Source organism: Stegostoma tigrinum, chromosome 37 (assembly GCF_030684315.1).
Source record: "Stegostoma tigrinum isolate sSteTig4 chromosome 37, sSteTig4.hap1, whole genome shotgun sequence".
Classification (NCBI taxonomy): domain Eukaryota; kingdom Metazoa; phylum Chordata; class Chondrichthyes; order Orectolobiformes; family Stegostomatidae; genus Stegostoma; species Stegostoma tigrinum.
The window spans coordinates 4687944-4712711 of NC_081390.1; the positions used below are offsets into that span (position 1 = coordinate 4687944).

Sequence of the window (24768 nt, forward strand, 5' to 3'; positions counted from 1 at the left end):
GATTCAGGTTGGAGGGGATGAAGATTGGGGGTTGGGATGGGGTGAGGGTGAGGGTCAGAGTGGAGATGGATTCAGGTTGGGGGGCGGTGTTTGGGGTATCCAGGGCACGGGGTAATCACTCCCCAGCCCCTGTTGCCCAGGAAACTCTAAGGCCCAATCATTGGTGGTCGCTGAAGACGCTCGCCGCTTCACCAATCAGAACAAAGACAGCGATGCACGTGACGTACGCTCGCGCTCCCCACGGCATTCTCGGCCTTGTAGTGCCGCCACGGCGCATGCGTCTACCCCCTGGAGAAGGTTCCGGAAAGAAGCCGACAGTGAGTGCGCAGCAACTGGAGCCGGAGAGGTGAGGGACCGTTCCCCCCGCAACTGGGATAGGGCCCGGCTCAGCGAGAATCCAAACCCCCCCCCCCCCCCCCCCCCCGGCGGGGAACGAGACACACGTGGTGAGAGACGTTGTTAACCCTCCTACCACCGGAATGAGAGACATAATCTCCCCACCCCCCCCCCCCCGGGGTGTGAGAGTTTATCTGTCCCCACCCCCACCCCACCTCCCCCCGGGGTGAGAGAGGTTGTTTCTCCCCACACCACCCACCCCCCAAGCCTGCCTTCCCCCGGGGTGCGAGAGGTTGTCTGTCCCCACCCCCCAGCCTGCCTCCCCCCTCAGGGTGAGAGTGATTATTTCCCCGCCACCCGGGGTGATAGACGTTATTCTCCCCCATTCCCCATGCCCCTGAAGAGATTATGCTTGGGTTCCTACACAGAGGAACAGAGTTGTGGTTTCTGAGCCAGAGCTGTTTGACTGTTAATGTCATACCTACTGTTCATCCGTCTGAAATCGCAATACAGGGTAGATCCACTAATATCTCTTGTGAACTTGATGAAGATTGTACTTGTTATCTCACAATTCCCTCCCGTCTGTTTTTTGGATTTGGCTTCTCATTTTCTGTGCTGCTTCTAATCCTTTGCTCATGGGATGGCAGGATTGTAATTGTGTGAGGCAGTTGACTGTCTGTATTGCACCATGTGATTATTGTTCAGATCTCAACTGTGAATGCTATGAGTTAGAATCAAACTAGGTATCTATTGCCCCACGTTTTTGTGTTAATGTTATCTTGACTTGAAAATGAAAACTGAATAACCTTCAGTTTCTCCTCTTAATGCTATTGTACTGTTTATCCTAACCTGGAAGCAAGTGTTTTGACCAGCCTGCTCCTGCCCCACCGAACTCATCTCCACCTATCTGGACTCCATTTTCTCCCTTTTGGTCCAGGAACTCCCCACCTACGTCCGTGACACCACCCACGCCCTCCACCTCCTCCAGGACTTCCAATTCCCTGGCCCCCAACACCTCATATTCACCATGGACGTCCAGTCCCTATACACCTGCATTCCGCATGCAGATGGCCTCAAGGCCCTCCGCTTCTTCCTGTCCCGCAGGCCCAACCAGTCCCCCTCCACCGACACTCTCATCCGCCTAGCTGAACTCGTCCTCACCCTCAACAACTTCTCTTATGACTCCTCCCACTTCCTACAGACTAAGGGGGTGGCCATGGGCCCCAGCTATGCCTGCCTCTCTGTTGGTTACGTGGAACAGTCCCTCTTCCGCACCTACACAGGCCCCAAACCCCACCTCTTTCTCCGGTACATTGATGACTGTATCGGCGCCGCCTCTTGCTCCCCAGAGGAGCTCGAACAGTTCATCCACTTCACCAACACCTTCCACCCCAACCTTCAGTTCACCTGGGCCATCTCCAGCACATCCCTCACCTTCCTGGACCTCTCAGTCTCCATCTCAGGCAACCAGCTTGTAACTGATGTCCATTTCAAGCCCACCGACTCCCACAGCTACCTAGAATACACCTCCTCCCACCCACCGTCCTGCAAAAATTCCATCCCCTATTCCCAATTCCTCCGCCGCATCTGCTCCCACGATAAGACATTCCACTCCCGCACATCCCAGATGTCCAAGTTCTTTAAGGACCGCAACTTTCCCCCCCACAGTGATCGAGAACGCCCTTGACCGCGTCTCCCGTATTTCCCGCAACACATCCCTCACACCCCGCCCCCGCCACAACCACCCTAAGAGGATCCCCCTCGTTCTCACACACCACCCTATCAACCTCCGGATACAACGCATCATCCTCCGACACTTTCGCCATTTACAATCCGACCCCACCACCCAAGACATTTTTCCATCCCCACCCCTGCCTGCTCTCCGGAGAGACCACTCTCTCCGTGACTCCCTTGTTCGCTCCACACTGCCCTCCAACCCCACCACACCCGGAACCTTCCCCTGCAACAGCAGGAAATGCTACACTTGCCCCCACGCCACCTCCCTCACCCCTATCCCAGGCCCCAAGATGACATTCCACATTAAGCAGAGGTTCACCTGTACATCTGTCAATGTGGTATACTGCATCCACTGTACCCGGTGCGGCTTCCTCTACATTGGGGGAACCAAGCGGAGGCTTGGAGACCGCTTCGCAGAACACCTCCGCTCAGTTCGCAACAAACAACTGCACCTCCCAGTCGCAAACCATTTCCACTCCCCCTCCCATTCTCTAGATGACATGTCCATCATGGGCCTCCTGCACTGCCACAACGATGCCACCCGAAGGTTGCAGGAACATCAACTCATATTCCGCCTGGGAACCCTGCAGCCTAATGGTATCAATGTGGACTTCACCAGTTTCAAAATCTCCCCTCCCCTACTGCATCCCTAAACCAGCCCAGTTCGTCCCCTCCCCCCACTGCACCACACAACCAGCCCAGCTCTTCCCCTCCACCCACTGCATCCCAAAACCAGTCCAACCTGTCTCTGCCTCCCTAACCGGTTCTTCCTCTCACCTTATCCCTTCCTCCCACCCCAAGCCGCACCCCCATCTACCTACTAACCTCATCCCACCGCCTTGACCTGTCTGTCTTCCCTGGACTGACCTATCCCCTCCCTACCTATACTCTCCTCCCCACCTATCATCTTTTCTCTCCATCTTCGGTCCGCCTCCCCCTCTCTCCCTATTTGTTCCAGAACCCTCACCCCATCCCCCTCTCTGATGAAGGGTCTAGGCCCGAAACGTCAGCTTTTGTGCACCTGAGATGCTGCTGGGCCTGCTGTGTTCATCCAGCCTCACATTTTATTATCTTGGATTCTCTAGCATCTGCAGTTCCCATTATCACCTATACATCCTTACACCCTGCTTCCTGTAAAGACTCTATTCCATTTTCCCAGTTCCTCTGCCTCCATCATATAAATTCCAATGCTGCCATGTTTGACAGGGGAGCATCCAAAACATCCACCTTCTTCCTCAACGGAGGATTGCCCAGCACCGTATCAACTGGGGCCGAACCATGTCATGCCGTCATGCCGTCATCCCTTCTCTTCCTTCCCGCAACAGTAATAGGGTTCCCTGTGTCCTTAACTATCATCCCACCAGCATCCACATCCAGAAGATCATTAGCCACTATTTCCAGCACCTCCAGAGAGATGCCACCACCAGTCACATATTCCCCTCCCCTCCCTTGTCCATCTTCCACAGGGGCCATTCCCTCCAGGACACCTCGGTCCACTGTTCCTTCATTCCCAACACCCACCACCCCCCCAGCCCCATGGCACCTTTCCCTAAAATTGCTGAACTTGGACACTTGCCCATTTACCTCCTCTCTCCTCACTATCCAAGGGGCTAAACATACCTTCCAAGCGAAGCAGTGCTTTTTACCTGCATTTCACACAGTCCAGTCTACTGCATTCGCTGCTCATCCCCTCCCTACCTCCCCACCTATACTCTCCTCCCCACCCATCTTCTTTTCTCTCTATCTTCGGTCCGGCTCCCCCTCTCTCCCTATTTATTCCAGAACCCTCACCCCATCCCCCTCTCTGATGAAGGGTCTAGGCCCGAAACGTCAGCTTTTGTGCTCCTGAGATGCTGCTGGGCCTGCTGTGTTCATCCAGCCTCACATTTTATTACCTATGTAAGGATGTATAGTCTGGTTTACTATGGGAGTCAGTGAGTTTATAGTGGATGTCAGTGGCCAGTCTATCCCCAGAAATACAAACAGATTTTGCGGAAGGGAGGAGTCAGATGGGCCAGGTAAAAGTGAGGGCATAGTGGAAACTGGACGCAAATTCGATGAATCATTCCAATTCCATGAGAGAGACGGAAGCACCACCGACGATATCATCTATACATCAGAGACAAAGTTACGAATGGGGGGCTGGAATAGCGCTTGCAACAACGTTCCACTTGCGCCACGAAGAGGCAGGCATAACTGGGACCCATGCAAGTACCAGTGGCCACCCCATCTGACCTGAAGGAATTGAGAGAAAGTTGTTTAGGGTGAGGACAAGCTTTGCCAAGCAGCAAAGGGTGGTGGTGGGTGGAGACAGTTCAGGGCTTTGCTTCAGGAAGTAGGGGAGAGTCTGAGACCATCCTTATGGGGGATGGGCATGTAGAGGGATTGCAAGTCCATGGTGAAGAGGAGTCTGCAAACTGAAAATTCCAAAACTGGTGTAAGGCATCAGAGGAACTGTGGACAGAGACTGGACCAGAAGAGAAAAACCCGAGTCAAGTTAGGAAGACAGAAGACCTCAGCAAGCTATGTAGCATCTGAAGGAAACATTTTGGGTATTACCCTTCTTCAGGAATGGCTTTACCAGCTTGGTGCTGACTATGTTACCAAGCTGGGTAATGAAACATTTGTGACCAAACACATTGGCTTGATGAGCAAGTTTACATATTCATCCACAGCCTGACCTACAAATCTTTCCAAAGACTCTAAATGCGAAACTACAACAGCACCACCGTATTGGGAGGCTTAATAACAAAGTCAGTTTTGGAGCTGAGTGCAGTCAGTTCAGGGAGATAGGTTGGAATGGGTGACGGGAGGGTCTGAGAATATCACGTTGATAGTTTTCGATGAACCGGTTGAGTCAAGGTAAAAGGCCAGGTGGAGGGGAAGAGTGTTGGAGGTGGGTGAAGGGCTCTGTGGGATAGGGAGAGGACATTTGCCCAAAGAAATGGGCACAAGGCCAAAGACAACAGAAGAGGTCGATGTCCTGTTGTGCCCAGAGTTCATTAAGGTGGAGATGCAGAGGGTTAAAACTGGGAGCTTTGCTAAGTACAGAATGTTCAGCGTCGGAGAGCAGATGGTTAGGAAGGATGGTAAATATGTGACAGTAGGTGGGGTTGAGGGAGGGGATGGAGTCAGATGGAAGGTTCCAGAGGGCAGTGGGTTTCACTGAGTAACCAGAAGGCATAAATTTAAAGGTGACTAAGTGATGTTGAAAAATTTCCCCTTGATATTTAATGCCAGAGAATGATGGAAGATCAGGAATTCACAGTCTGAAAGTGGTTGAGGCAGCAACACTCAACATTGAAAGATGTACCTGATGCTACATCACCTACAAAACCAGAGATGCTGATTGGGAAGTGTGATTTAGGCTGGGTGGGGACATGTAGGACAGCATAATATCATGGACTCCTGCAATTTCTGTGAATGCTTTTTTGCAGCACAGCAGTCCCTCAGTACTAACCTAGACACCCACCCCCCCAACCCTAACTCCGTTACAATTCTTTTAGTTCTGAGGCAAGAGTCTTACCAAGTGAGGAAAGCTGTTAGTTTTAGCCCGTAGAACAGTACAGCAAAGTACAGGCCCTTTGGCCCATGATGTTGTGATGAACTTTTACCCAAACCTAAGGCCTATCTAACCTCCGCCGCTACCTTATACTATCATCCATATGGCTATCTAATAGCCGCTTAAATGCCCCTAATGAGGCTGACTCCACTACCCTCTCCGGCAATGCATTCCACGCCCGACACTGAGTAAAGAACCTACCCTGACGTCTCCCCGATATCACCTTCCTTTCACTTTAAAACTATGCCCCCTCATAAAAGCTACCTCTACCCAGGAGAATGTCTCTGGCTGTCTACTCTATCATTTTGTACAACTTTGTCAAGTCACCTCTCATCCTTTGTGCTCCTGAGATGCTGCTGGACCTGCTGTATTCATCCAGCCTCACATTTTATTATCTTGGATTCTCCAGCATCTGCAGTTCCCATTATCACCTCTCTTCCTTTGTCGTTCTAAAGAGAAAAGCTGTAGCGCTGTCGACCTTTTACTGGAACAAGTGAATATTTTGTAATGACATTGTCAGGTTATTGTATCCAATGATGTACTGTATCACATTTGTTGTTCAGACTTTATTTATTTATTTCTTGCTCTCTTTTTCTCACTCGCTCTCTGGCGCGCTCTCTCACTCACTCTCTCTCTCTGTCATATGAAACTCCCTATTTTCCCATCTCTTTCCTTTTGTAGAGCAGCTGCAGGTTTTTCAAGATCCAAGCACAGCATTGCTTCCATTTGATTTATCTTATTGCTCCTATTCTTTTTGACTTGTGGTGGTAAAGGGTGTAATTTTTCATCTGGCTTTCCCAATTCTCTCAAACTTTTGAAATTGCATCATGTTATGAATAAATGATGCAGTTGTAAATGTTTGTAACTATACTGCAACAGAGTGAGCTGATGTTCTGTAATCGATCAAGATGATGAAGCAAGCTATGATCAGAGATCTGTGTGTACTGTTAGAAGAGATCACACTTTTGTCAAACAGTGTCCTTCATTGAATAATAAACATTTTTAGTTAGAGCTGGCTTAGTGCAATAGCCAAAAATCCAGAATTCAGGAAAGCACAAAGGTCTTTCAAATCAAGTATTCATTTCAGTAATAACATCCTGGGCTCTCTGGTTCTCATTCTTCTCATCAGAGTCTCTAGTATGGGTTTTTGGGGAGTAGTTCAGCAATATTTTACACCGACAGTATGGTGCACCTGCCACATCTGATATATCTCTTTGCTTTCTTGACAGTTACAATCACTATTACATGCTGGGACATCATGTTCGCAGCAAAGTTCACCTGTCTGAGAAATTTACCAGCCCTGAGCCTGAGGCCAGTTCTCACCCAAGGGGGTCCAGCATGGAGGAGCTGCAACTTTAAAGGCACTCAGTGGCTTCTGCAGCCCAAACAAGTGAGTTTGTTTGTCACTAAACAAGATTGTGATGCAGTAACAATGACTATGCTCAGTCCACTTCAGTGTGTGTGTAAGTCAGACAATGCCTCTTTCTTTGGAGAAAGCTAGAGAAGTTGGTGTTGCCATGACATTGGCTATAACAAGATAGATATGACTGGATTAAAAAACAGTGGTTCTGCTGCAGTGCTTTCTTAACCCAGTACTGAGAAATTACTTTGGATCCAACTTGGGGACATGTGGTCCCCTTCATATTTCTCATGTACACTCTCAGCTCTGAACTCTAACCTCACTACCAATGATCCCATGTGTTTTTATGCTCTGTTGTAAGACTAAGTCACTGATTTCACATCTTGTTACAAATGATGTTCCCCACCACAGAAACAGTCCATCTCCCTGGCCAATATGTCAAACAGCACTCGTCTGTTCCCAAGCTTAACATTCTACTCAACACTGTATATTCTTTCATTCAAAAAGACTAACTACGTGCAGCTCTACTCATCTCTACGGCTGCCTCAGCTTATCTGTGGCTTAGAAAGGGAAGCCTGAGTGAGTCACACCTGTTCCAGAGATTTGTATTAATATATTGACTGATGCTTCTCAGTGTCTCAGTCCCACAGTTATTTTCATAGGGTTCTGTACCTCTACTTGTTTGGTTCTCTTCCAGTGATAGTTGTTCGTTAACTCAAGTGGCTTTCTGTGAGCTGTAAATTAACTGGCTTTGAGATGTAGCAAGAGGTACACACAGGTGTTAGTTAAAGACTGCAATGATTGCTACATTTAGATCCAGAAAAGTCATTCTTCAACACTGGTAACTGTGATTTTATGTATTATGAACTTGAGATGTTTCTTGAACTTGTCTGTTTATTTATCAATGTGTCATCCCCTAACTCCCCTTCCGTTTTGAATGTATGTCTTTCCCACTTCACAATATCTTACTGGTTCAATAGCAATAATCACGAGCTTTCCTGTTCCAGAATTATGCCACCAAGTCACGTGTTAACATACGACGGACAAAAACAATGCGTGAAAAGATGAAGGAAGCAGTATTCAGCCCTTCGTTGGAAACTGCAGCAAGATGTAAGACTGTTTCAAGAGCTTGTCCTTGTCTGCAAAGATTTGTAGTTTAAGAGCAAAATGATGTTTGAAGCAGTTGGAAGATACTGCACCATGAATGAAATATACTTATGATAGTCTGACATTATGATGTGATATAAGGCACAGGGAAATAGAATACCTTGTGTCCACTTGATGTCCATGTGTTATGTTTAGCCTTGGACTGTCATCTTCCATCAGTTTAAGCTTTTCCTAACTACCTTTATAGTGAGCCTACTTTGTGATAAGGTAACGAAAATAATAGAGCCACAGTAGGTCCTTTAAAACATGTTGTGCCTTTGAACAGTATTATGGTTGGCTATCTATCTCAACTCCATCTTCTGCCACACCCCCATAACTATTAAGCCTCTTGTCTATCTTGAATATGTGCATCCACAGCTGTGATTTTTAAAAAAAATCCCAAAGTATCATAATTCTTTGGGTGAAGATATCTCAGTCCCAAATGGTTGACCTCTTATTCAGAGACTTTGTCCCCAACTGGAAGAAGCACCTTCTCATCAACTGTCCTGTCAAGTCTCATAAAAAATTTTATATTTTTTAATCAGATTTGTCCCTCATTTTTCTTCTTTCCAGGGATGATGTCCATCATCCAATCTTAGGTTAATTAGTATTCTTTTGATTGAAGTGAATTAGTTCCTAATGTGCATGGAGTGTGGAAATTCATATTTCTTGCTAATATTTTCTTAATGGCATTTCACCAATGAGTGACCACCCTATGCATTATATTCACCCTTAAAATTCTCGGCCATGCTTCTTTTTTTCAATGGAGCTATCACAACACCCTTATAATATATTTTGATCAGTGACCAGGCTCAAAGCATTAACTGTAGTTTCTCCCTGCAGATGCTGCCAGACCTGCTGAGTTTCAGCAATTTTTGTTTCTGTTGCCTGTAATATATGGATTAGTTTTAGTCTATGCCAAACAGTTTTTTACCATCGGGATTTACCTTGAGTTTTGCTGAATTCTTCCAATATTGACAGCTGTACAAGACTTTACAAACTGTAGCTCAGTCGGTTAGCACCTTTTGTACCGAAAGGTTGCTAGCTGAAGTTTGCTATCTGGGAATAATGTTTCCACCATCTTCACCCCATTAACATTACTTGTTAGATTTAAATGTTGAAAAAAAGTTCCTCAAATGGTGTAGTTAGTCTGGGTATTATGTAGTGAGAAAGCAATAATTCGCAGCTTAGATGTGCAAGTGATCTTGGGGCAACGGAAGCATAACTTGATGTTAAGTGGCATAGTTGATTCTGAGATTAGGGTCATGAATCCAAATGAAACTATGATAGTATGAGGCATGAGCTGGCTGTTTTAAATTGGGAGCATTCCTCAAAGGATTCACAGTGGATACACAGTGGCAGACATTTAAAGAGTGCATGGGTGAACTGTATGAATTGTTCATTCCTGTCTATCACAAAAATAAAATGTGGAAAGGTGGCCGAACCACAGTTGACAAGGGAAATTAAGGGTAGTATTAGATCCAAGAAAGGAGCATACAGATTGGCAAAAGAGCAGGAGCAATTTAGCAAAGAAGTACAACAGGTTAAGGGGGAGGAAATAGAGCACAAGGGTAAGCTAGCAGGGAATAAACTGATTGTAAAGTGAAGTGAAACAAATTAGTACTGACAAATGTAGGGCTTTTGCAGTTAAAATGAGGGAAGTTACATGGGGGGAGGAAAGAGATGGCAGACCAACTAAATGAATATTAAGCTTACCCTTGTACTCGATTTCCTCCCTCTTAACTCCGTTGTACTCCTTTGCTAAATTTGAACTGCTGCTCTTTTGCCAATTTGTATGCTCCTTTCTTGGATCTAATACTACCCTTAATTTCCCTTGTCAACTGTGGCTCGGCCATCTTTCCACATTTTATATTTGTGACAGAAATGAACCATTCATGCAGTTCACCCATGCACAAATAATGTCCCAAAAATGTTGGGGAACACAAGGTCTAGTTGAACAGAGGAGCTGAAGAAAATAGGTATGAGTAGAAAAATAGGAAATTGTTGAGATTAAAGACCAATGAATACCCAGGATAATCTCCATTCCAGGGAACTTCAGGAAGTGCCCCTTGGAATAGTGGATACATTGGTTATCTTTCAAGGTATTTTAGAAATTGAAATAGTTACAATGGATTAGGTGGTTGCTAATGTAACCCACTATTTTTTTAAAACATAGGTAGGGAGAAAACCGAAATTAAATGAGTAGCAATAGATTGGGAGAGGGGGTGGTGCAGCGTGACCTTGGTGTCCTCATATACCTGTCACTGAGAAGGAGCAGGCAGGTGCAGAAGGCTGTGAAGGTGGTAAGTGGTATGTTGGCCTTCATAGCTTGAGGATTCAAGCGCAAGAACAGATATATCTTGCTGCACTTCTACAGGGAATTGGTAAGACCATGCCCAGAGTATTATGTGCACTTCCAACCCTAACCCTAACCCCATCGCAGATATTCTGGCCATTGGAGTACATCACACTGATTTCTGGGATGACCAGACTGATACATGAAGATGCATTAGATCTGTTGAACTACGTTCACTGGCGTTTAGAAGAAAATGAGGGAGAATCTCAAACACACAACATTCTAACAGGCTGTAGTAAATGCAGAAAGGATGTTCTCAAAGATCAGGGAGTCTAGAACCAGGAGTCAGAGCCACAGTCTCAGGATGTGACACAGGCCTTTTAAGGCAGTAATAAGTAGAAATTTCTTCATCCAGCAAGTGGTGAGCCTGTGGAAATCTATGCCACAGAACGCAAACAAGGCCAAACCGTTGAATGTTTTTAAGGAATTAAATATAGTTTTTAGGGCCAAAGTGTTCAGAGTTCTGGGAGAAAGCGTGATTTGGTTTGACGTGATTTATTGTCATGGACCTAAATACAGTGAAAAGTTCTTGTATGCAGTACAGACACATCATAGCATATACGGCCATATAGATCATGGGGTGGTTGAACAGAGACATACAAAATTAGAGCTGCATAGAATGTAAACAGAAGTAAGATCAACATTAGATGCGAAATTTCAGAAGCCCATTCACTATAATAACTATAGGGAAGATGCTGCTCTTGAGTCTGTTGGTATGTGTTTAAGCTTCTGTCCCATCTGTCTGACAGAAGAGGTCAGAAGGTATTATAACGGGTGGGAGGGGTCTTTGGCTGCTTTTCCATGGCAGTGTGAAGTGTAGATATAGCTGATGGATGGGAGGCTGGTTTGTGTGATGGTCTGGACTGTGTTCACACATTTTTATACTTTAACAGTCCTGTGCAGAGCAGTTCCATATCAAGCTATGATGCACCCAAATACAATGCTTTCTGTGGTGCATCTGTAAAAGTTGACGCAGGTCCTTATGGACATTCCAAATTTCCCTACGCTTGCAGAGGAAGAAGGGGTGTTGCTGTGCATTCTTGACCATCTCGTCTACATGGGTAGTCCAGGACAGATTGTTTATCGTCACTCCCAGGAACTTGATGCTGATATGAATAGAGGCATGTCCTCCTCCCTTCTTCCTGAAGTCAGTTTTGCTGACCTTGAGGCATTCTTATCTTTGCACAAGGACACCAAGCATCTTGTCTCCTTCCTGTATTCTGACTCATTGCTTCGTATCCAGCCTACAACATGGTGTCATCAGCAGACTTGTCGATTGCATTTGAATGAAATTTGGCCATGCAGTCACGTGTACAGGGAGTAAGTAGGGTGTTGTGTACATATCCTTGTGAGGTGTCACTGTTGAGGATTATTGTGGAGAAGGTGCTATTGTCTATCTTCACTGATAGGATAGAATAGTGAGGTGGATAATCAACCATGATCATATTGAATGTTGGGCAGGCTCAAAGGTTCAAATGGCCTACTACTACTACTGTTTTCTTTCTTTGTTATCCTGCAAGTTCTGACACTAACATTGGACTCTTGTGGCAGAGTGGTGGCATCCCTGTCTCTAGGCCAAAAGATCCAAGTTCAAATTCCATTGTCCTGTAGGTATGTCATAAGTCAAGATGGCAGCAGAGGAGTAGGCTTACTTGATAAGAGTGCTGTTCTGTCAACAAACAACTTTAATGGGCTCTGGAGCAGTGGCAGCAGGGCTACAGAGTCCACTTGGCCTGTGATGCTTGGAGCAAGACTTTTACTTCAGTGCAGTGGGCCCCTGGCAGTGGCATGGTGTGGGCTAGGTTAGCATGAAGTGGGACTCTATCAGCAGGGAAGGAAAAGTTGGACACTCACTCTAAATTTTTTTTAATACTGTTAATGTGACTGGCACCTATGTACAGTGATGGTGTACACATTTCACTGTTTTATATTGAATACAGACGACAAATGATTTGATTCATAAAATGTCTGAACTGGTTGATTCAAACTACTTACAAGAACAAAGCTTGTCAGCAGTTAAATAATCCTCTCACTACAATCTGTGTCCATTGTAATATGCTCTCTACTTTTGTTCTGCACTCCTGTAATCATTTCTGCTCTTCAGCTTTCTCCTCCACTTTCTATGTTACCAATTCATTCCTCCACCCTTTCTCCTCTGTTTATCCTCACCTAGAAGTAACCTCATCTATTTCACTTGCATCTTTCTCCAAAAGGTGAAATTCTTACTTTGTTCAGATGTCACTTTGCAGTCAGTAGTTTTATAAAGTCAGATTTCAGCAGGTCGTCGATCTTCTTAATTCACCACCACGTTCTAGTTTTGTCACTCTTTGAGACGTCTTGGAATTTTGTTTTTCAATATTAGGTATGTGCCATCATTCAGAACATTACTGTGAAGTGGAAGATGGATTAAAGACAGCTGTACCTTCTGTTCAGTATGAAGTACTATCTGGTTGGATGCTTCATAAAGCTTTCTGTATGCTGTTTCACTCATGTTTTAGCGAATCTGACATCAATAATATCTTGGTGACCCTTGAGTAAATTGGCTCATTAAATCTGTATTATGAGTTGTAGTCTGTGGATTAGTATCCATAGGAGCCAAGCAGCCTAGTTATCAGGGATTGTCTCAAATCTACATTTAATGTGTGTGAAAGACTTAACTAGCACACTGTTGCCTGGTGTGCTTACTAGACCTTTTGATTCTACTAACATTCATTTAGCTTGGAATGCAGAATTTTCTGACAAATCTGAACTATTGTATTTCAGTCGACTCCACAGGAAGATTGCTTGTGGCTGGAGGAGCAGCTGTAGGTCTTGGGGCACTTTGTTACTATGGACTGGGAATGTCCAACGAGATTGGAGCCATTGAGAAAGCTGTGTAAGTATGTAACTGTGAGCATTTGTAAGGAATGACAAAGAAATTTGATACAAATTTAGAATGACCTTTCAAGAATATTCCCTACAGGTCATTGGAATGTTTATGTACATGTAATGTTCAGAGTTGATATTTAGCATTCTGTTTTCACCAAAGGCAAAGATTGCAATTTAAATTTAACTACTTTGTTTAAAAGTCATGAGTGTTTGCCCTGAATTGCCAAAGAATTTTCACAGCAAATTTGAGTTATTTTTGGTGACACTGGCTGACAAGCTGCCATTTATTTCCTATCCATATTTACCCTTGAATTGGGTGGTGAGCTACCTTGAATAGCTGTGTTCCATGCGGGGTGGGTAGACTTTTATAATGCCTTTGTGAAGGGAATTCCAGGATTTGAACCCAGTGAGAGTGAAGGAACAGTGATATGTTTCCAAGCCAAGATGGCTTGGAGGGAAACTTGCAGTTGTTTCCAGGTATCTGCTGGCCTTTCCTTCAAGATGGTAGTGGTCATGGAATTTCTGCAGAGCATCTTATAGATGATAGACACTGCTACTGAGTTTTGGTGGAGGGAGTGGTCGTGGTGCCAATCAAGCAGGCTGCTTTGTTCGGGATAAGTGTCAAGTTTGGAGTGTTGGTGGAGCTTCACCCATCCACGTAAGTGGGGTGTATTCTGTCATAATCTTAACTTGTGCTTTGTAGCTGGTGGGGCAGGTTACAGGGCATTGAGAGATGAGTTACTCCAGTATTGCTAGCCTGTGACCTTCTCTGTAGCCGTTGTATTTATATGGCAAACCCAGTTGAGTTTCTGGTCAGTGGTAACCCACAGAATGCTTATAGTGGGGGATTCAGTGATGGTAATACCATTGAATGATGAGGGGCGATTGAAATTTTTGTAGTTTGGCATTTGCGTGGCGCAAATGCCACTTGCGACTTGTCAAGCTAAATCTGGATGTTGTCCAGATCTTATTGAATTTGAACATGGACTGCTTCATTATCTGAGGAGTTGCAAATGCTGCTTAACATTGTTCAGTCATTGGCAAACATCCCCACTTCCCTTTACAATGGAGGGAAGTTCATTGATGAAACACCTGAAGATGGTTGGGCATCGGAGATTATCCTGAGGATTTCCTGGTGTAATGTCCTGGAGCTGAGATGACTGACCTCCAATAACCATAACTATATCTTTGTGTCAGACATCTCTCTATTCAGAGAGTTTGCAGCCCCCCACTCCCCATACCTACTGATTCCAGTTTTTGCTTAGGGGTCCTTGATGCCACACTTCCACATGTGGCCATGTCAAGGGCTGTCACTCTCACCTTCCCTGTTAGTTGGGATCAAAGCTCTAGGATAAATATCAAGTGGAAATGTATAAATGAGATATTGTTAACTTTTCCAGTGCTGGGACTGGACAGACGTAAAGTAATGGTTTCTTCCGGTTGTCTAAATTTCAAGTATCTCAAGTAAGATTGACAAACCATGTGCAAAGAGCTGTGGAAAATTGGAGGCAGGAAATCAACAGGGTTCTTATTATTATACTTAGTGGGTATTAATTTTAAGATGCTATCCACAATGAAGAAAAGTAAAAGCTGAGAAAGTGCAGCTGTTTTGCCAGAATCGTTAGAGCTGGGACGAGCACAGGGCAGACATGTATTCTGAGTTACTAGAAGCTAGGTTATTTTAGAATGGTGATTTCACTTGTCTCTGGCTGGGTAACCAGTCACAGAGGGCAGACTTGTATTGTTTCATCAGCCACCAGGACACCTGGTAATTGCACAGCTTAACTTGAGCAAGAGGAGCAGGGAAAACTCTCTCTTTCTGAAGAATATGTTTTAACAACCTCTAGCCTGACTGGATTGGCTCCCTCTTGAACATCCAGTTTGCCAGTTCAGGTGAGGCAGGTGAAAATACCCATTGGAGGGGAAAGAAAAATAAAATCACCTGATTTCCTTCACCTTTGCTTTCACTAGACTGCTACCTCACAGGTGGTAGTGACCTTACAGTAGCCAAACACATTCTTCATCTCTGACTCCAGTCAGTGTATGCTTGTGGGATATTGGCCGTCAGTGATCATGAATAAAAGAGAATTATCCTGTAGTCGTCAAACTCTGGAACAGAAGTTGAATAGGCAAGCAATAGAATAAAGTTTGTTACTTTAAACTCTACTTCATTTGAAAGTGATCTCACATGACATTACCTCTCTACTTAAGATAAACAAAGTAGAATTGACAGTAGAAAAAGAATTTCTGAATCCAGAATTGGAGACTAAAGTAAAATTAGCAGTATATTTCCCATCAAAAGCAAGTAATTGGAAGTTGACCTCAGTTCACATTAGGGATGAGTACTGAAGCTAATAAATTTTAAGATTGAAATTTCTAGCATCAGTTGTAAACATAGTTTAAGTTATCTCTTAGTCATGGTCCATGAGTGATAGTTTACTGTTTACTAACTAGGGATGCTGAAGTCAATTCTAGTACCTAACTACTCCTGTAATTAAGATCAGCTCAGTAATCAGTGTTGAAACTTGGAACCCCCTTACACTATTTGATCTAGCATGCTTTACTTCAAGTTGGCAAAGGAGAAATATTTGGAATTAAAGTCTGACTTTATAAAATGTAACTAACCTGATAATCCATTCCCGCAGCGTTTGGCCACAGTACGTGAAAGAAAGGATCCGCTCCACATACATGTATTTTTCAGGAGGTATAGGACTCACAGCACTGTCGGCTGTAGCAATCAGCAGATCACCAGCAATCATGAATCTCATGATGAAGAATTCCTTCCTGGTAAGTTATCAAGAATAGTACCATTGGGCACCACCTTGCGTCACTTAGTAAAGTCTCCACGATGATGTGCTGATGTTTACTTAAACACTTCCAAAGGTATTTCATTGAACCATCTTGAAGGTTTTTAAAAATCTTCCCTCCAGGAAGGGGTTGTTGAAAACTAATTTTTAATATTGTTTGATAAGGAATAAATAAATCTCTCAAGATTGTTTTGGACAAGTCAATTCAGGTTAGTTTAGAATTACTTTGCTAGTTTTGTTTTTTGTCATGTTGACAAGACTTTACCCTGACTGTGTAACCAGTCCTGCAACCAAAGTGAACTGTTCCCAGAGCTGACAGCCATAATCCAAATCTGTCCTGAGTTTACCAAGTTTATAATATTCATGTATGTGATATTGCTTGATGATACTGACAGGGTTTGTGCTGGAACTTCAGGATTGGCAAAATAGACTTCTTGCAGCTCTCGGTATGCTCGTCTAGCACGTGACTGCCAGTGAATTTAGTAAATTATATCTTGCAAGAAATTAAGCATGTCATTAGCGCTAAACTAGTTTGTACCTTGAGTTACGGAGCCTGAGTAAAGCTGATAAATAAACCACTGCAGTGCTTTGCCTTCTGCCACATGGAGAGTCTCGAGGCAATGTTTCAAGTTCTCATGCTGGGCTTTTGACTTAAATCCATTGCACATCACCACTTCCATTGGTATATCATAATGATTTGACCTAAATTCTTGTTTGGCAAAGGAGCAATATAAATGTTGATTGTTAAAATGTAGATTGTTAAAAGGTATTGTCTTTGGTAACTAACTGTGCTTTGGATGCATATTTGTAATCTTGCGTTTTTAATGAGTTCACTATGAAATGTCGAATTGTTAAAGTAATTTATATCCAGTACTGCTCAAAAAAAACTTCTAAACTTTGATTTGAATAGTAGCTTGGAGAAAGACTTAGACTCAAACTGCACATCAATAACATTATCCTAGTTAGCTTTTCAGGATAAAATTACAGTAATTGTTGGAAAAGCTGATCAGGTCTGGCAGCATTTGTGAAGAAAAAGTCAGCTGAGGAAGGGTCACCGGACCCGAAATGTTAACTGATTCTTTTTGTCTTAGATGCTGCCAGACCTGTTGAGCTTTTCCAGCAACTTCAGTTTTTGTTCCTGATTTACAGCCTCTGCAGTTCTTTTGGTTTTTACAATGGTTGTCTGTTTCCAATCTGGTTCCTGTAATTGGTTTGTTCTGCTGTATGGCTTAAATGTTACACCTGTGTCCTGAAGTTTGATTTCCTTTCTAACTGCTAACAGGCAATAGGAGCATCATTTGCAGCAATGATAGGAGCAAGTGTTTTGGTGAGGTCCATACCCTATGAAGAAGGGCTGAATTCGAAGCACTTAGCCTGGATACTGCATTCGGGTGAGAACTGTGTTTAAACAGTTTGATTTTAACATAACTGGTTCACATCTGCTAAGATGCCAGACATAAGAATTTCATAACTAAATTATATTGACATTCAGATGCTGTATTTTTTATTTCAATATTTTAGCATTTAAGCCTAATAAACATTCAACTTCTGACATATTTGAAAACCTTGATTTATTAATCTATGATTTTATTTCTATTCAGGTGTGATGGGAGCTATGGTTGCTCCAATGGTTCTTCTTGGTGGCCCCATCCTAATGAGAGCTGCCTGGTACACAGTAGGGATTGTCGGTGGTCTCTCCACTGTGGCGATGTGTGCCCCCAGTGAAAAGTTCCTGCACATTGGTGGGCCATTGGCTGTTGGTCTGGGATTGGTTTTTGCTTCCTCTATAGGTAAGTGACTTCAGTGAAAGTCAGTCTCTGCGCCTTTGAGGTTTTAATCTATTTTTGAGAGTGTACTCGGGTAAATTTGTGTGCTTTTTCAGGCTCCATGTTCCTGCCCCCTACCTCAGCATTTGGCGCTGGTCTGTACTCTGTAGCTGTCTATGGAGGCCTTGTCCTTTTTGGCATGTTCCTGTTGTATGATACCCAAAAGGTGATCAAACGAGCAGAGATGTACCCAGTATACGGCATTCGAAAATTTGATCCCATTAATGCGTAAGTATTGTATTTTTTCTTGGATTTTCTTTTGCAGAATAATAAAGGAAGGATCTTGCAAATGTACAGTACCTTTCTTGTTTTTGTAAAACACCTTCCAGTCAATAAAGTTTATTTGCCTACTTGCCGTAGTATTGTAGGTAAACACAATACGTTTCAAAGCTGCCATGTGATTAATGACCATATCTGTGTTAGCGATTAAAGTTTGAGGGACAGAAAGTTACCACTGTCTCATTAAAGAGTAACAACTGGTGGTAGTTTAACTTGAGAGTTACCATGCCTCAACTGAGGGGAGAGGTTGAGGACTGGTGACCTCTGGGAATCGAACCCGTGCTGTGCATCGCAAACCAGCCACCCAGCCAACTGATCCAGTTGAGGAATAATGGTTGGCAAGGACACCTTAACAACTCTCCAGCTCAAAATGGCGTCATGGGATTTGACTGAAATTACTTGCAATTAAAGTTGGGAAGAATACAATCACCTTCTCGAGACGGAAATCATGACTACAAACTCCATATCTTCATCACCATTGACTCCACCCCCTCAAATCTTTCAAGCAGAGCCTTCTCAATCTTGGCATCCTAGTTAACCCAGTTCCTTCTCACGCGAAAGATTGCCCACTTTCAGCTATATAATGTTGCATTTCTTGGCTCTCCCCTTGAGTTTATTTCCTACTGAAATTTCATCCTTGTTTTTGTTAGCTGTATTACAACTCTTCATAATCTGCTTTACTGACCTTCATCTGTTACATTTGTAAAATGTGAGCTCATTTCAAACACTTCCCATTTATTAAATCAAAGCAAGCCCGACTCACCCTTTCCCAATTGTTCATTCACCTGCCTTGGCTTCTGGCCCTTTATCATGGTTTTAAAATTCTTATTCGTGTTTAAGTGCTTCAATTAACTTAACTTTCCCTATCTTTATAATTGACAAAACTGCACTCTTTCAACTCCTTTCACAGGAATCATACATCACCTCCCTTTTCCAAGTAGTAGAATTTCCTCATTATACTTGCCCTCCTCAGTATCTGACATCTGATTAAGGTGTACCTTAAAAATGTCTTTGTCACCTTTTGTAATATTACATTTGATTTGGACTCCTATCTGTTCGATTTTATGGTATAATGGCCAAGGGCACTATAAAGCTGGAAATGTTGCACAATATCCATTCAATATCTTGTACTCGGTTGACAATCATCTTTTCCCAAGAAGTGTTTTTTTCAGGAGATTTGGTCCCTTGATTAATATTGTCCTTTTACTACTTGTGCTTGAATTCACTCCAAATGTCTGTTACTTTACACTGGCCGATCGCTTCGCTGCCCTTAGAATCCAGTAACACTTTCAATTATTTAGTAATCCAGTAAGTTGATGTTTAGAAGTAATAGACCCAGAATCCATTTCGATTATAATTCACAAGGAGCATTGACAGTGACAAAGGCATCTTTCTGGCTGAATGCGAATTATAATACTGCTTCCCACTCATTGGATTGGCCCCAAAGCATCTTAATCTATTTTGTCAGCAACTCCGTGTTTCAGGTAGACTTTGAGCGTTGCTTTACACTTCCTCTGTTTTTGCCAAAAAGTGTTTTGTCTTTCTGCAGCTACCATAAATCAGTAACTGTCCTCTATAAATGATTAGTTCAGATCTCTTAGTGTCTTTTCTGTATTCTTAAGGTCTGTACAGCCGAGGTCCTTGTGGTTGAGCAGCTTGCCTCTATGTGACTCTTGAGCTAAAGTCAGCCACTCCAGTTTGATAGTTGGACCCGAACATGAGGCCAGCCATTGGCACAGGACTGAGCCTGAAGTCAGTCAACGTAATGAATCGTGGTTGCAGAATCAGATACTGTCAAGCTAAGTTTCATACCCATGCCATCTGGCTGAAAGTGCAGTCAAGGTGAACAGTGTGGAGCTAGATGAACACCAGGTCAGACAGCAGCAGAGGAGCTTGGGACCCTTAATCAAGACTGGGGAGGGGGGAATGAAGCTAGGAAATAAATAGAGGAAGGAGGGGTGGGGCTTGGGGAAGGTAGGTGGGATGGTGATTGGTGGATGCATGTAGCATGTAGATTGGATTCGTCAGTGGGAATGTTGGGATGGATAGGTGGGAAAGAAGATTGGACAAGTTGTTAGGTCAGAGAGGCAGGGATAAGAGGGAGGGTTGGACATGGGATGAAGCTATCGGTGAGGAGATTTTGAAACTGGTGAATTATTTGTTCAGGCCATCGGGCGGTAGCCTCCTGAGGTAGAATGAGATGCTTTTCCTCCAGTTTGCCTGTGGTGTCATTGTGGAACTGGAGGAGACCCCAGGATGGACATGTTGCCCTTGGAGTAAGAGTTAAAATGTTAGCAACTGGAAGATGGTGGTGGCTATAGCATAATGAGCGCAGATGCTCCGCGAATTGGTCACTGAGTCTGCACATGGTCTCACTGATTGTAGAAGAGGTCTCATCGGGAGCAGTGGATACTGTGGACCAAGTTGGAGGATGTACAGGTTTGGATTTGGAAAGTTTGTCTTGGGCCTTCAATGGAGGTGAAGGGGGAGGTGTCTGCGCAGGTATAGCACTTTGTGCAGTTGCAGGGAATGGTGCCGGGGTGGTGGGGTTAGTGGGGAGTGTGGAGTGGACAAGGGAATTGCGGAGAGAGCAGTCCATACGAATAGGGTGGGGAGGGAAATATCTTTGGGGTCGGATTGTAGGTGGCAGAGGATGATGCACTGGATGTGGAGGTTGGTGGGGTGGTATGTGCACCTTGACTGTAATATGCTCCGTTTGCTGATAAATTTAAGTGTCAAATGGTGTACTTCTGAATAATGTGCACATTTCCACAGTCTGTAGCCTACATCCTTTTATGCATCTTTATTTATGCAAATTGAGTCTAACAAACGATCTAAATCATACCCAGTTTTTATTTTTAATATTCATTCATGGGTTGAGGGCATTTGTTGACCATCTCTAGTTGCCCAGAGGCAGTTGATACTCAACCACATTGCTATGGGGCAGTTTCCTTCCCTAAAGGATATCAGTGAACCAGATAACTGCATATTGGAGACAATAGGCCTTTCAGGTTGTCTATATCGTGGATTCTTGGTTGGTAATCGATATAGGAAACATGTAGTACGGGCATTTACTGAAAGGATGTTTTTGGTAAGGACTGAAGAAGGACTTTCTAATGTTAAATTGCTGGGGTCCTGTGCTAAGTGCTAGAGAAGTATATTGGGGGCATATGTGTAAAATTGATCTGCGATGATGTCATCCAGCAAATTCAGTCTTTCAGTACATTGGATGTCACAGGTATGGGAGGAGTGCTGCCAAGAGGAAGTTATCCATGATCATAGTGACAGTCTTTACATGAAATGCATGGACTGTGTTAATTGACAGAAGCACAACCAAGATCAGTTTTGGCCTCCATCTGATCTACTTGCAGTCTTAAATTGGCAAGAGTTATTCGAAACTTCTCCCTGATTGATTGACAGAGCTAATGACAGACCCCAGACCTCTTTTAAAACGTAAAGTGGTCTGTACTTTTGAATAAATGTGAAGCACTTTGCTGTGCTAGTGTTAATCTTTGTGCTTCTTCCTAGGTGTATGGGGATCTATATGGATACATTAAATATCTTCATTCGAGTAGCAACTATTCTGTCAAGCAGTGGCACTGGCAGGAAGAACTGATGGGAAGAAAACTGGCTGATTAAACTCAAGACTTTGTGAATTTGCTCTCCACTATTTTTAAGTTGCTGAACCATCACTGTACCTGCTAATCAGAGCCAAGTATAAACCCTCTGCTGAAACAGCTCGCAATAAAGGGACAGTGGCTTAACGTGGATATTCTTTGCACCTCGTTTGTTTTCCATGAAGAATAAAATCAGTTATAATTGGGTATATTGAGTTCTATGTAGGTCTGTGTGCACAGAGGTGATCTTTATATTTTCAAGATTTGAAAGCCATTTTCATGCACTTTCAAAGATAACTTGCATTTTTATTGCTTCTGTTCAATAAAGTTTTCTCAAATGAAACTGCAGTTAATAGTTGTAACATTGTACCAGGATGAGAGAGATTAGCCAAGATCTGCAAAGTTTATTTTGTGGTCCAGTGTTGTGGCTGAAGAATAACAGCATGGTTGAATTGTGAATGTAGAAACATTGAGCTGAAAAGTTGCGTACAACCAGTCTAAGCTTCAAATACATACACTTTGTAATCGGTGTTTGATGGTCACTGTTAAGAATCTACTTTCGAGACAGTTGTGATGTCCCATCAGGCCATGAGAGGTAGGAGCAACAGCCATTGAGCCTGCTGTGGCGTCCAGTAAGCGCACACTGCATCTTGGAACTTTGTTTTTGTGTGGGATCTGGGTAATGGCAACAGGCTGCCTGTTGCTATTTGCCCTTAAGCTGAGTGGGTTGCCATACAGTTGAGGGTCTTTGTGAGTCTGACACATTGCTGTGGGTCTAGAGTTATTTTAAGAACACAAGATTTCCTTCTGTGTTTTCATAAAAAATTGGCAACAGTTCCGTGGTTGTCATTAGGTCAGCTTTTCATTCCTTTTCAGTGGTTCAGTGGTTAGCACTGCTCCTTCACCAGTGACCCGGGTTCAATTCCACCCTTGGGTAATTGTGGAATTGACACGTTCTCCCTGTTTCTGTGGGTTTCCTCCGGTGTTCTGGTTTCCTCCCACAGTCTAAATATTTGGCCATGCTAAATTACCTATAATGCTCAAGGGCATATAGCATAGCTAAATTAGCCTTTGAGAAATGTAGGGTTACAGGGAAAGGGTAGGGGAGTAGGTCTGTGGGATGGTCTTCAGAGGGTCAAGTGGACTTGTTGAGCTGAATGGCCATCTTGTACACTATGGATTTCTGTGGAAAAATTTTGCTTTCTGTCTTGAGCCCTGTCTCCAGAGCTTTATCTTGACTTTGTGGATAAGTAATCCACTAGGATTAAGGATTTTATAACTGTGTGCTCTTGCAGGGCGGGTTGGGGGGAAGCCCAGGGTAATCCTGAAAGAATCAGCATGGGTTCTGTGAAAGGGAAGTCATGGACAGCCTATTGGAATTTCTAAAAGAAATAAAGGAGATCTCATTCATGTACTAAAATTTCCAAAAGGCATTTGACAGTTCTACATGAAATGTTATGCAAAGTATGAGCCCTTGGCATGTTGAGCAATACAACATGACTAGAAGATTGGTGTCTCGGAGGAAACTATGTACATGTATAAATGAGATAATGGGAACTGCAGATGCTGGAGAATTCCAAGACAACAAAATGTGAGGCTGGATGAACACAGCAGGCCGAGCACAAAAGCTGACGTTTCGGGCCTAGACCCTTCATCAGATGCCTCTCTGATGAGAAGACAGTTCACCACTACCATCTACTACTATTTTCTCATGGAAAACTCAGGATGGGCAATAAATGCTGGTCCAGCCAGTGACACCCAAGTCCAATGGGTGATTCTTTCTAAAAGAAAAGGTACAGCTAGTGATTAAGAATTTTAATGAATTGGTATCTTTTATTAGGAGAGGAACTGAATATAAAAGCCAGGGCACTAAAAAGTTGGTTAAGATCCTGAATCTAAATCTTGACAAGGTAGACATGGAAAGGTGCGTATGCATGAGTGAATGCACAACTAGATGATGCTTTTAAAATTAGGGTTCACCCTTTTCAGGAGGGAATTGATTACTCTTGGGGTTGTGCAACTTGGGATTCTTCCTGTGTGGAGGTGGGGATAGATTAATTCTCTGACATAGCAAGAATCTAAGATTATCAGGGATAGATGGGGATGTGGAATTTTGAACACAAGTAGATTAACCATGATCTTACTGAATAACAGAGCAGGTTTGAAGGGCCAAATCACCTACCACCACTCCTGGTATGTATGTCTGTTCTTAGTAAATCTCCAGGACCTGATGATCTCCACCAGGGTGTGTGGAAAAAGATAGCCACCAAATTTATTGATACATCGGTGATCATTTTTCAAAATTATATTAATTCCACCACATTTGGAAGCTTGCCAAATGTAAATCCACCGTTTAAGAAAGGAAGGAATTTAAACTGGGAACATTAGCCTTGATGTCAATAGAAGGGAAAATGTTAGAACGCCATTATAAAGGATGTAAATACTGGACATTTGGAAAATAACTGGATGGAGCCAACATGAATTTGCAAAAGGAAAATCGTGATTGACGAACCAGATAGGGTTTTGTTTTGAGGTTGTTATTGGGAGATCAAGAAAGAGAAACTGGAGGATGTGGTGTATTCTTGCTCCCATGTCCATATTTGCCAATGGTTTTATCAATAGCACCAGAGCTTATACGTATTTTACTGAAATTTACGTGGCGACTGTACGCTGCTGTTACAGGAGAAGCATTGATGCCTAGTTCTTCGGGAGAGTATTTCACTCCTGTGGGAGTGATAAATGGATATTTGCTGGAGCTTCTGACATAGACTCATTCACTCTTTTTATTTGGAAGAATGGGGAATAGCAAGTGTGGTTCTTAAAAAAAGTTTAGCTGCTTTTATTTTCAATCCAGACACATTGTTAATGATTCAA

The 24768-nt window shown here is 43.5% G+C and overlaps 1 protein-coding gene across 1 annotated transcript; it reads left to right on the forward strand.

Moving 5' to 3' along the window:
- Positions 1-234: 234 nt before the first annotated feature.
- ghitm (growth hormone inducible transmembrane protein) lies at positions 235-22237 on the forward strand. Its single transcript, XM_059640285.1, has 9 exons — positions 235-346; positions 6865-7025; positions 8003-8105; positions 13261-13372; positions 16011-16152; positions 17455-17563; positions 17774-17962; positions 18055-18226; positions 21806-22237. Exons 2-9 carry the CDS (start codon positions 6894-6896, stop codon positions 21891-21893), a joined length of 1047 nt encoding a protein of 348 aa, XP_059496268.1. The 5' UTR covers positions 235-346; positions 6865-6893; the 3' UTR covers positions 21894-22237.
- Positions 22238-24768: the final 2531 nt, after the last annotated feature.

Bases quoted from the DNA above. Each gene is read 5' to 3' on its own strand.
- ghitm (XM_059640285.1), top strand. From the start codon at position 6,894: ATGTTCGCAGCAAAGTTCACCTGTCTGAGAAATTTACCAGCCCTGAGC. The intron at 7,026-8,002 runs GTGAGTTTGTTT...TTCCTGTTCCAG, and splicing joins GGCTTCTGCAGCCCAAACAA to AATTATGCCACCAAGTCACG. The intron at 16,153-17,454 runs GTAAGTTATCAA...AACTGCTAACAG, and splicing joins TGATGAAGAATTCCTTCCTG to GCAATAGGAGCATCATTTGC.